Source organism: Plecotus auritus (genome assembly GCF_963455305.1).
Source record: "Plecotus auritus genome assembly, chromosome: 5".
Lineage (NCBI taxonomy): Eukaryota > Metazoa > Chordata > Mammalia > Chiroptera > Vespertilionidae > Plecotus > Plecotus auritus.
The window spans coordinates 24,127,696-24,140,131 of NC_137776.1; the positions used below are offsets into that span (position 1 = coordinate 24,127,696).

Here is a 12,436-nt window from a genome sequence, read left to right on the forward strand (position 1 = left end):
AGTGTGCCACAAATGGAACAATTGGGCCCTCCCTCAGACAGGGTCTCACAGCTGTTCACACTCATAGCTGGAGACAGAACAGTCACCAATCACATCAAGTGCTCGACAGCAGCCTCAGCCGTAGGACATTCTACATTCTCAGGGTTGGGACAGGGACAGTAGGAAGGGTGGGACTGGGGAGAGGAGTTGGGGTCTCCTGAAGGCCTCAGATCTCCGGACCCCTCTAGTGCCCACCTGCCTTATGGTACCACTGTCTTCCCTCAAGTTCCCTTTAGAGGGGTCTTCAGGAGAATGGAGAAGGCAGGGCTTCCCTGTGATTCATGCACCTGTGGCCAGTGTATTATGACAACGAATTTCCTGCAATGATTGAACCTTGCGATGCAGACCATGAATAGGCATGGGATCAGCTGGAGGAGGAAGCGGCAGGGAACACCTTCCCCTGTCCCGCGGCCCTGCCTGGACCCCCACCTGTGATGTTCACGGTGAAGTAGGCACGCTCATCTCCAGCGACACACTGAAACTCGCCCCCGTCCGAGGGCTGGGCCGCAGGCAGCACCAGGCGGCGATGGGGTCCTTCGTTCTCCAGCACCATGATGTCGCTGTCTTCCACCTCCTGCCCGTCCTTGTACCAGTGCACAGGGGCGTCCTCTCGGTCCACCTCACAGGTCAGCATGACACACTCAGAGGTTATGGCGTGCACGAACACGTGCTCCCGAGGGTCCAGGATGTGCACTGGGGGGTCTGGAGAGAGACAGGGTCACACAGATACCCCCTCTCAGTTAGAGATGCGAATTCATACTGGCTGCTTGACCGCAAGTCTTCTCTCTGGAGGACACTGGGAAGGTTAAGGCCATGCTGTGCAGGGGGCTCGGGGGAAATGACATGAGGCATGACAGATCATGTGACACCAGCATGCTATGTGAGTCCCCAGAAGTCACCACTGGGTGGGGACATGGAGGGAGGAGGCGCGGAGAGCCTTTGTCTAGGCTGAGAGGAGGCCACTATCACAGGCTGTGTCGGGCCCAGGCTTGCTTCTGCTTTGAAAAGAAGCCTCAGGGCACTGGCCCCGGGTCAGGCAGGAGGTGGAAATGACCTAGGGGGCCACAGTGGGACAGCTTTCTCCACAGGTAGTGAGTTCCGTGTCATGGGGTGCATTCAGACATCCTTGGAGTTGAAACAGGATTTCCACTTAAAGTGAAGATGAGCTGGGTAAGTGGTTCCGCGGGCTCCGTCCTGTGTGTTCTGGCTCTGGGGGTCTGGGGGCCTGGGCACAGGCACTGTAACAAGCTTCCAGGACAGTTATGAAGCAGCCAGAACATGGACTAGCTCTGAGAACCACTGGACCACTGCACTTAATACTTCCTTTTGAGCCGGCTGCCTGGGACAGAGGGATAAGCAGTCCTGTATGTGAAACCAGCGAGGTGTTTGCTAGCTGTGTGATAATTGGCAAATAACCTCTCTGAGCTTCAATATCTTCATCTGCAAACCAGAGGTGTATTGCCTTTCACCTAGCTGTGAAGAGTAAATGAAAGTGTGTACCTTGACTAGTAAATGCCCAATAAACGTTAGCTCCCACTCTCCTTCCCTTAGCGGAATTTAGTTCCCCACACCCTACCCCCACAGAGGGTATGTAGTGGGCAAGCGTGCTGGTGTATGTGATTTGAAAACACGTCCTCTGGCCCACCAGGACCATCCTGGAAGGAACCACCGCCCCCCACCCAAAGCAGGCAGACAGGAGACAGGGCTTGCATGGCCCCCAGAATCAGCCTCAGCTAGAAGAACCCAGCTGCCATGGCTCCTGACCTCGGACGGTGATGCTGAAGAAGGCCGAGACCCCTTCCGTTCTGCACTCAAACTCGCCGCTGTCCCGGACCTCAGCAGCAGGCAGGATCAGACGATGTTTGCGTCCATCCATCTTCACCACCAGTGACTCACTCTCCTCCACCTTCTGCCCATCCTTGTACCAGCTCGCCGGGAAGTCCACCCGGGAGAGCTCACATGTCAGCACCACCCGCTCCAAGGTCGTGAAGGTCAACGACACCTTGTCCTGGGGGCTCAGGATGTGCACCGGGCTTTCTGTATAAGGAGAATCTTGGTCACTTGCGGGTGCTGGTCGCATGCAGGCCCTCGTCGTGCTCTGCCTGGGATAAGCACTCCTTCCCTCGGGTGCATGCGCTCAGTGTAGGGGGCTGAGAACATCAGGCCAGACAACTGCTGTTCACACATTTGTTGAAGTCTTAAAAAACAGGTTTGGGCTTATTAACCAATTCTAAGAGCAGTGGTTTTAGTGTAAGGATTCCTAGGGATCCTGCTAAAATGCAGATTCTTAGATGCCCCCTCCCCAGTCATAGAAGGGCCAGGGAATCTGCATCATAACCCAGCCTCCAGATGACTCTGATGTTGGTGATCCTGGGTCACATTTGGAAATGCTGCTCCGGCTGCTAGTTATTTCTCACTTTGCCGTCTTCCTGGGATGCTGGAAGCCGACTACCTCAAGGCCTGTGTTGGGTGTTGAGGAATTCCTTGATTGGCATTACATTTCCAGCAATGGTGAGACGGCAAATGCCAGTGTGTTCCCTGAACTTTTAGACCCCCATCAACTGTCTTTCTCAGGGCACCTCATTCCCTCTTTTTCTCTGTCTCCACAAGTGACAGAGTGTGATTCTGGAGCCAGAATGCCTGGGTTCATAATCCAGCACCGCCACTCATTAGATCTGTGACTTTCTTTGGCCAAGTCACTTTACCACTCTGTGCCTCAGTTTCCTCATCTGTAAAATGGGATGACAGAAGAACCTACCTTCTAGGGCTGTTGAGAGCATTGTGTTAATATATGTAAAGTGATTAGGACTGTGCCTAGCACATAGGAAGAAGCCATGACAGTTAGCGATTACATGACAGGGCAGGAAGGTAGGGCCTAGGGCCCAGGGTCTATGTCTCTGAGATGACAAACATGACAGAGCTCTGTAAACCATAAAGCACTCCAAAGAATTTGGATATGATGCTGATAAATTAACAAGGGGCCCCTGTACGTTGCGTGTGGGTTACAGCCGGCGTTCTGGACCAGAATCTTCCATCTGAGCCCACCATGGGTGCTCCTTACTCTCCTGGTCCAGATGTGAGAGGTGGGAACAGCATCTGCTTCATTTTGTCAACAGGACTTGCGTCCTGGCCACCCAGGTCCCCACCAGCACCAACCTTGGATGGTGAGGGCAGCCGAATCCTGCACACCCGGGCAGCTGAAGCCGACCAGCGCTCCGCTATCCTGGTGCTTGACGGCTTGCAGGGTGAGTCGGTGCTGCGGGCCATTGTGCTCCACACAGTACCGCGGGGCTCCAGGCTCCACCTGGCCCTCCGGCTCAGTGCTCTTGAGTTCTTCCCCGTTAAGGAACCAGGTGCCCTGGATGATGGTGGAGAGAGTGAGGGAGAAAACAGCATCTTCCCCGTCGTATACCTGCATGTCCTTCAGACCTGCCACCAGGCGCGCTGTGGGTACTGAGACGGGGAGAGAGTGCAGCCATCAGAACCAGAGGGGTGACAAAGGGCTTGCAGCTGGAAGGCATTTAAGAAGGCGGACTGATTGCTGCAGCAGGAAGGAGAGAGTATAACGTGGGATAGCACTGCTGACAGGCCAGGTCTGGACTGGAGGACCGACTCACCGAGGTGAGCAGACCCGTGGAACACAACGTGGGGACTGCGGCCGTGCTCGCTGACAGAGCAGATGCGGAAGCGGTAGTCACCCTCGGAGGGCATGCAGTCTCCCGGCACCTCCACGGCCCCGGCTTTCTCAACGCTGAAGCACTGGACCCAGTCTTCGGAGCCCACCTTCTGCCGCTCCAGCCGGTAGATGAAGGGGGTCTCGGGAGCTGGCTCGGGAGGCTTCCAGGTCAGCAAGACCACGTTCTTGCGGCCCTTGAACATCTCTGCAAGCACCGGGGGTCCTGGGGGACTGTGCTTGACGCCTGAGACAAAGGCAGGGTTTGTACGGGAGCCCTGCCCCAGCCTGCCACCGCCCTTCCTCCTTAGGTCCACTTTCCAACCCGGTCACCCTCCTGCCCTGGCTCTCCTGTCCAGCCCTTGAGAAGTCTGACCAAGGGCTTTCATGCCCTCACATTTGACTCTCAGAAGAGTGGTGGTGCGGGAGTTGCCCAGGCTAAAGGTGACTTCGCCAGCATCTTCTCGAGTGACCCCGGGAAGGACCAGGGCATGCATGTGGCCGGAGCTGCTCTGGCACGTGGTCGGCAGATCCTCCCCATCGCGGCTCCAGCGCCCCTCGACCCCAGCCTCTCGTGTCTCCACCAGCAGCACCGCGTTCTCGCCCTCCAGGACGTCGAGCTTCCGGGGCAGCCGCTTCACGATAGGCCCTGAGAGGCAGACGGGAGTCCATTAGCCCGGGGTCAGGGCACCTGTCTGTCTCAGCCTCGGCCTCCTCCCGCTGGCCAGCCGACCTTTGACTGTCACATTGGCCACGGTGCGCACCCGGCCCCGCATTTCGCACAGGTAGACGCCGTCGTCATCTGCCTTCAGCCTGTGGATGATGAGGCGCCTGACGGTGCCCTCCTCAATCTGTTCGTATTTGCGGCAGGGCAGCAGCCGCTGGTCCTCGCGGAACCAGGCCGTGGGAATGCGGGAGTTGGGTACTTTGCACTCCAGCACGGCAATCCCATGCTCCCGGCCCTCCACATCCTGTAAGGGCCTGGAGAAGCGGAGTCGGGGCTCTGTGGAGAGGAGAGAGAAGGCTCTAGAGAGGGACTCCTCTTGGCATCGTCAATGGCCTAAACCCACATTAGCTCACGCCATTAGCAGGCATTGTGGAAGCACAGGAAAACCTCCAGAGGGGAAGCCAGAGGCTTAAATTCTTGCCTCACCCTGACACTAGCCACATCCCCTTGAGCAAGGCCATTTTAGTGATCTTGGGCCTCAGGTTTTTTACCTGTAAGCGGGAAAAGGGATGGAAGGGCTTGGACCATATCAGTGATTTTCAAACTGTTCCCTGGGGCCCTTCAAAGGCACCATACAAATTCTGAGTTGAATTTTCTTTTTAAAGTACTTGAAGCGTTTTCAAAACTGCATTTTGCAAAACGGAAGCATGATGCTGGAAGCAACCCAGTGGGTTCGCCTGCTGCTGGAGCAGTGCGAAGCTCTGCCTGCCTGCTGGGCTTTTTTGTCCTGCTGGAGTTTAGCTGCCCTGGCCAGTGTGGGGCGGCACGCCCGAGAGGTCACCCCTGTGGCACAGGTGCCACATGCTTGAATGTGTGCCAGGCTGGGCTCAGGAGATTTGCCAAGTTTTTTTTCCTCTGAGGAAAAAAGTTGGACAATAACTAGTAAAAGTATATCCTGCAAGTTGTGATGGATTCCTATTATGGAGAGCTTTAACTTCCAGCATGAGTTTGGGGTGCTTTCCCCACCCCCATTTTCTATTTATGAGTATTTATTAGATGTTGGTGACTCAACTTTGAAATATAAATTTCTTCTCCTTCACCTTCCTCTTGCAAACCTGGGCAGAGCCGTCTAAAGAAAGAATGGCTGAAAATCCGCAGGGCAGTTTTTCACCCTCAAGTTTACCTTTAGTGTGAATCAGGAGTTGCTCAATGTGAGGCCTGCAGCTAGGCCTTCCCACAGGGCTCACAGACCACACCCAGTAATGAGGACAACCTCCACTTTAAATGTGTGTATTCAATAAAGCAGCCCCCGTTCTCACGGATTGGCTCTGTAAGTACGTTTTAAATCTGGACTTAGAAACTTACAGCCAGAAAATGATCCTTTTCTCTCTCTTATAATATATTGGGGCCCTAGATGGGATTTCCATTGGGGGGAGGGGAAGTAAAATAACAGGCTGAAAAATCACTGGACTAGAAGAGTTCTAGGCCTCTCTCAGTTAATAAGTCAAAGGGAGGTTTTCCACTTCATGCCTCAGAATCACCTGGGGAGTTTGCTAAGCAGGTCCTGGATGCCTTGGAGACCTATTAAATCCAAATCCTTGGGGGTGGGAAGTGGGCAAAAAATGGAATTTTAATACCCCGCCTCCTGTCTCCCAGTCCCCCCACCATCGCCTGGGCACAGGGCACCGAGGGGGCTGGAGTTAGGGAGACCTGGACGGGGGCGCCGCCACACCTTTGACGTGCAGCTGCACGGCGCTGAGCGTCTGGCCAGCCGAATTGCGCGCGGCGCACACGTAGAGCCCGCGGTCCCTGGCCTGGCAGTACAGCACCTTGAGCACGAAGCCGCCGTCGCGGTCGCGGTACATGAGGCGGCGGCGGTCGGGGAGCAGCGGGCGGCCCTCCCAGTGCCATTCGATCTCGGGCTCAGGCTTGCCCATCACGTAGCAGCGGAACTTGGCGTGCTTGCCCTCGTTCACCCAGAAGGTCTTGGGGGCGCACTTGAGCGGCTCCACCACGGGCTTGGGGGCCTCGTCGGGGTCCTCGGGCGGGCTCTCGGGGAGCTGGCTAACTTGGAGAAGCGCGCCGGCCTGCGCGTGGCCGTGCGCGTTGCGCGCGTGGCACACATAGACGCCCGAGTCGGGCAGCCGCACCGCCCGGATGCGCAGCGCCAGGCTCACGCCCCCGCTGCCCTCCGCGCCGCCTGGCTCGAGCGCGAAGTGGCTGCTGTCCCACACTTCGTCCAGGGCCAGCCCGTCCTTCTCCCAGTACAGCGTGGGCGCGGGGAGGCCCCCCACCTGGCACGCCAGCACCACCTCCGTCCCCCGCAGCACCCACTGCGACCGGGGGCCCGTCAGGAACAACGGGGCGCCCTCTCCGGCCCCAGGCGGCGGCAGTGGGCGCTCGGAAGGCTGAGGCTGGGGCTCGGGCTCGGAGCCCAGAGGCTCCAGCACGGTGACCGCGGCCGCAGCGTAGGCCTCCCCTGCCGCGTTGCGGGCGCGGCACACGTACACCCCCGCGTCGGTGGGCAGCGCGCCAGTCAGCAACAGGCCGTGCTCGGCGCCGTCGGCCGGGAAGCTCAGGCGCTCCGAGGCCTCCAGCTGCTGCCCGCCCTTCTCCCATACGACGGTGGGCGGCGGCTCCCCCAGGACCACGCACTTGAGCTCGGCCTCCGCTCCACTTACCACCCGCACGGGCCGCGGGAAGCGCAGGAAGCACGGGGGGCTGCCCTGATCGCCCGAGCCTGCCTTCATCGCGGCGGCCGCAGACGACCCGCAGCGGCTTGGGGAAGGGCGGGTGGTGGGTGGACGCGCGGAGGCCCGAAGTTGTGGAGGGAGCCCGGGAGGCGGGGGGCGTCCGGGAGCCCGGCGTGGGGATCCGTGGACCTCTCCCCGGACCGCCCGCCTCCGCTCGCCTCCTTACCCTCGCCCGGAGCTGTGGCTCGGCGGCGCAGAGATTCCGGGCCGGGAGCCCAGAGCTCAGGGGGCAGTCCTTCCTGTTTGCCTTCACAGTGAGGAGCCCTACAGCCGCCTCGGCGGCGTCTGGGCCTCCTGCTCCCGAGAGCCTCTCTTCCCAGCCCCCTCCCACAGCCTGGGCCTCTTTCCCCTCCTCCCTCCCTCCTCCAGCCGCCAGGTCCCCAACCACCCGCTGGGCTGGGGCCGGAGTGTCAGAGGCGTCCGCAGCTGCCAATCCCAAAAATATTCTCTGATGACACAGCTGGAGGACTAAGCCCCGACTGGCTCCTCCAGGCTAAGTTTAGAGCAGGCGGGACCACCTGCCCCCCACTACCCCCGGTTCCAGCCCCAGCCCCAGCCTCAGCCTCAGCCCTTGCTCCAATGCCTGACCCGGCTGCTGCTGGTTTGAAAGGGGCCCCAGGAGGTCTGAGGGGCTGGTGCACTGTCTCCCTGACAAATAACACTTTTAGGAGCTGGCAGACCCCAGCTCCTAGCCTCCTGTCCCACCTGATGTCACTCCTGTGCTGGGTCTGGGATGTGACCCACATAGTGGTGTGTGTTGTATGTGTGGGTCAGGTCACTTGGGGTGAAAACCCTCCCCAGCACCTTCCCCCACATTCCTGGCGGGAGTGGGAGATAAGACTCAGGGCCACAGACATCTGCGTCAGAGAGGAGGTCTCAATGCCACAGGCAGGGGCAACTCAGACTTCAGGGCGTGGGAAGGCCTGGGGAAGACTGGAGTGAGAAGAGTAGAAGAGGGCGGGGGTGGGGTGGGGAGGGGACAGTGGGAGGCTCTGGGCAGACCCTGACAAAGGGGCAGTGATAGGGTGTGGGTTCAGCATTGACAGGGACAGGTGAGCCATGTTGCTACAGCTGCCACTGCTGCTCCTCTTACTGGTGGCCCCACAGTGGGGGCATGGCTGCCAAGGGTCAGAGCTGGACCGGGAACTTGTCCTGGCCAAAGTGAGGACCCTGTTCCTGGATGCTTTGGGGCCCCCAGCAGTGAACGGTGAAGGTGGGGACGCTGGAGGCAGGCGTCTGCCCCGAAGACATGCTGTGGGGGGCATCATGAGCAGGCGCTCTGAGCCTGAGGAGGAGGATGTGTCCCAGGCCATCCTTTTCCCAGCGGCAGGTAATGAGGATGGGAACTGGGGACTCTGAGAAGCAGTGTGGTATATAGCATGGGATTGGAAGGTAGGCAGATCTGGGTTTGAATCCCAGACCTGCCACTCAACTGGCTTTGCAACGTGGGCCAATGACTAAACCTCCCTGAGCCTCTGTCTCCTCATCTATAAAATGGGTAATGATGCCCACCTCTCAGGATTCAGGGAGATGGTGTATTCCGAGTGCACCACTCAGAGGAGGGGTGAGGGGGATTTTCGCCTGGGAGGCCAAGGGTCTCTAGAGGGAGATATCTGGTGTGGGACCATTTCTGCCACCTTTCCTCTTAACTCTGTCTTTACTCCCTGCTCCAAACCTTGTTTCTTTAGCCCCAAGTAGCTGAGTCTTGAGAAGACATCAGGGAGGCAGGAGAAAGATTCGTTGGGAAACTTTTCTGGGACACTTAGTCCAGCTTCTCTTCAGTTCCCTTCTCACCTTTCCTTGTTCCACTAACTCAATGAGTAGAGGCCTCCTTTGGGTGGACTTTCTTATGATCTGGCCCACCTTTCCTTTAGGGAGGACCCCTGCCTTCCTGCTTTTCAGTCCCCGTGCAGCACAGTGAGTAGAAGTGTGGCTTTCGGATTGGGCAGAATCCCAGCCTGGCATCTTAGTAGTTAAATGCCACTTTACCTTTCTAATCCTCAATTTCTTTATCTGCAAAATGGGTCAATTGTTGTGAGGTTTATAATGAGATAATCCATGTAACAGTATAGCCCCAGTTGCCACTTCCTCAGCTGGTGCTGGTTCATGCTTGTTCAATATAGCCTGTGTACCTGTCAGGGTAAGGATGCCAACTGCACTTTCTTAGAAAGCACTTTCCTTTATTCTCAGCTATAGCCTTTCTCCTCTTCCTCCTCTTTATACAGTGGACTTATTTTAAAGAATTTATCGTGCAATGTTTCTGACATGTAAAAAGATATAAAGTGTGATATAACAAATGCCTGTGTACACATCATTCAAGTTGCCATTTCACACTGTCAGAGGAACAAAACGTTAAGTCTAACTAACAATTCCAAGGGCTGGTGCAGTTAGAGTGGCAGGGCCTCTTGCACGTTGCTGATGGGAATATAAACTGGTAAAACCACTGTGGAGAGAAGTTGACAATGCCTTGTATTTTTGAAATCCTTTTATGATGAAACTAGTGACCCGGTGCACGAAATTCGTGCATGTTAAAAGGGGATTAATTAGAGGAAATAATTTAATATTGCTATTTGCCCTTCCTCTATAATAGAAGTGTCAGAGATGAAAGAAAATTCGTAAAATGTATATGAAAACCTTCCTCCTGTCAGAGTCTGGGGCACACTACAGGACCCAGAGTCAAGTCCCCACCCACCCACATGCACCTCAAAATCGCATGAGACACAGACCCAGCCGCCCGCCCCCCAATTGGGCTAGATCCAGACCCGGCCAGTCCCACCCCTGTCAAGCCCTGCAGGGCAGGGGGCGTAGCCTGAGGTCCCCCAGCCCAGACCTGGGGAGGGGGGCAATGCCTTGAGGTCCTCCGTCAAGCCCCACCAGGTGGGGGACACGGCCTGAGATCCCCTGTCAAGCCCCGCTGGGTGGGGGGGGGGGTGCAGCCTCAAGTCCCCCGGCCCAGCACCAGGAGGGGGTGCACAGCCTCAGGTCCTCTGTCAAGCCCTGCTGGGCGGGGGCGCAGCCTAAGTTCCCCTGACCCAGCACTGGGGGTGCACCTTGAGGTCCCCCGTCAAGCCCTGCTGGGTGGGGGGCACGGCCTGAGGTCCCCTGTCAAGCCCAGCCAGGCAGAGGGGCGCAGCCTCAGGTCCCCTGGCCCGGTGCTGGGGCAGGGTGTGCGGCCTGAGGTCCCCTGTCAAGCCCCACTGGGCGGGGGGTGCGGTCTGAGGTCCCCTGTCTAGCCCACCTGGTGGGGGGCGCAGCCTGAGGTCCCCCGGCCTGGCGCTGGGGCAGGGGAAGCAGCCTGAGGTCCCCTGTCAAGCCCCACAGGGGTGAGGGAGGGCATAGCCTCAGGTCCCTGCTGATTGCTCATTAAGGCTTGTTATGAGAACCTGGCCTCAGCTGTGGGTGCAGTCATCTTTGTGATGGAGTGATGGTCAATTAGCATATTCCCTCTTTATTAGATAGGATAACAAATGGGGGAGCCTTCGTCAGTTCTCCCAAGACTGGGAAGAGTCCCTGAGTCTGGCAGACCTCTCAGTGGAGTGCTTGGCAGGCTCCTGAATGGCAGCCGCTTTCCTTCTGTGTAGGAGGAGGGCTCCCGGGTTCTGCCAGTCAAGTTGCCCTCTCTCTACCCTCTGTCTCCTGCAGGTGCCCGCTGTGAGGACCAGCCAGCTTCAGAAGAGCTGGCCCAGGAGGCGGAGGAGGGCCTCTTCACATACATGTTCCGGCCATCCCAGCACACACGCAGCCGCCAGGTGACTTCAGCCCAGCTGTGGTTCCACACGGGATGGGACAGGCGGGGCACAGCAGCCTCCAATAGCTCTGGGGCCCTGCTAGACCTGCTGGCCCTGTCATCTGGGGGTCCCATGGCTGTGCCTATGTCATTGGGCCAGGCACCACCTCGCTGGGCTGTGCTACACCTGGCCGCCTCCGCCCTCCCTCTGCTGACGCATCCGATCCTGGTACTCCTACTGCGCTGTCCTCTCTGTTCCTGCTCAGCCAGGCCCGAGACCACGCCCTTTTTGGTGGCCCACACACGGGCCAAGCCATCCAGTGGAGGAGAAAGAGCCCGACGCTCCACTCCCCCGCTGCCCTGGCCTTGGTCGCCCGCTGCACTGCGCCTGCTGCAGAGGCCTCCAGAGGATCCCGCCGCCCATGCCCACTGCCACAGAACAGCCCTCAACATCTCCTTCCAGGAGCTGGGCTGGGATTACTGGATCGTACACCCTCCTAGCTTCATCTTCTACTACTGTCACGGTGGCTGTGGGCTGCCTACTCAGCCGGACCCATCTCTGCCAGTCCCTGGAGCTCCCCCTACCCCTTTCCAGCCCCTCTCTCTGCTGCCAGGGGCCCAGCCCTGCTGTGCTGCTAACCCGGGGACCATGAGGTCCCTACGTGTCCGCACCACCTCAGATGGGGGTTACTCTTTCAAGTATGAGACGGTGCCCAACCTTCTCACTCAGCACTGTGCTTGCGTCTAAGGGAGTCCTGCTGTGATCAAGCCCTGCTGTCACCCCTTCTACTTCTCTGCCTGAGGACTCCCCTCCTCCCCACCCCTATGACAATAAAGAACCCAGTGCATATTATGTATATGACTTGACATTGCATCCTAGGGCTTCTCTGATATGGTCAGGGTGGCGGGGAGATCTGGTCTCTGGGAGCATGGGATTGTGGGATCTCAGGTCGCTCAGCCTCACTTGACCCTGGAGATCTGGGGTTCAGGAGCTGGATTTGGATACCTGTCTGGTGGGAAGCTATAACGCTTGGGGATGACACAAAGGTGCTCCATGCTCTTGACAGCCACTCTAGAGACAGAACTGGCCCTCATGCCAGCTGGACCTGATATGTCCATCAGGTTGTCTGCCCTGCTACACGTAAAGGCAACTGAGGCATGCAGAGTGCCTACCTCTAAGGCGGCCAGAAGCCCCTCCCCTGCCATTCTCTGACCCAGCGATGGAGACCTACCTAAAGGTCAGGTGATTCATAGAGTCAGAGATCATGGCTTGGGGCCCCATTAACACAGAGGTTTAGAGCTGGTCAGATCTTGGCTTTCTCAGGAACTTGGGTGGGACGTGAGGGAAAGATGTGTGTCTGAAAGTTGACAAGGGCAGAGAGGAGGTGTAAGAATGAAGACCTGAGGACTTTAATTTGCTGAGGGCCTTGGAACTCCCTCAAACCTATCATTGGGTCTTGATGTAGCCCTTCATGAAGCCTGGTTCTTGAAATCTTTGGTTCCCTTGATGCACCCTATGTATCTTTTCTTAAAATCTCAAATTAAAATGTTTACAAATTTAGAGAGAGGGGAAGGGA

General features: G+C 57.6%; 2 protein-coding genes across 3 annotated transcripts in view; one reads left to right on the forward strand and one right to left on the reverse strand.

Annotated features, from left to right (window-relative positions):
• Positions 1-7,450, reverse strand: part of OBSL1 (obscurin like cytoskeletal adaptor 1) — a 26,630-nt gene extending 19,180 nt beyond the window's left edge. Inside the window, exons 1-7 of one of the 2 annotated variants that reach the window (XM_080671363.1) lie at positions 6,112-7,249; positions 4,446-4,715; positions 4,110-4,361; positions 3,657-3,959; positions 3,196-3,492; positions 1,804-2,076; positions 469-741 (exon numbers count right to left, since the gene is read on the reverse strand). In XM_080671363.1, coding sequence (XP_080527489.1) covers positions 469-741; positions 1,804-2,076; positions 3,196-3,492; positions 3,657-3,959; positions 4,110-4,361; positions 4,446-4,715; positions 6,112-7,129 — 2,686 coding nt within the window. In that variant the 5' untranslated portion in view covers positions 7,130-7,249. Of the gene's footprint in view, positions 1-468; positions 742-1,803; positions 2,077-3,195; positions 3,493-3,656; positions 3,960-4,109; positions 4,362-4,445; positions 4,716-6,111 lie in introns of both variants that reach the window. The other variant, XM_080671364.1, reaches the window with a different exon arrangement.
• Positions 7,451-8,144: 694 nt separating this feature from the next.
• On the forward strand, positions 8,145-11,711 carry INHA (inhibin subunit alpha). The gene is made up of 2 exons (XM_080667931.1): positions 8,145-8,462; positions 10,775-11,711. Exons 1-2 carry the CDS (start codon positions 8,192-8,194, stop codon positions 11,605-11,607), a joined length of 1,104 nt encoding a protein of 367 aa, XP_080524057.1. The 5' UTR covers positions 8,145-8,191; the 3' UTR covers positions 11,608-11,711.
• The last annotated feature ends 725 nt before the right edge of the window (positions 11,712-12,436 follow it).

Excerpts from the sequence above, each read along its gene's own strand:
- INHA (XM_080667931.1), top strand. The coding sequence starts at position 8,192 with ATGTTGCTACAGCTGCCACTGCTGCTCCTCTTACTGGTGGCCCCACAG. Across the intron at positions 8,463-10,774 it reads CATCCTTTTCCCAGCGGCAG|GTGCCCGCTGTGAGGACCAG; the intron begins GTAATGAGGATG and ends TGTCTCCTGCAG.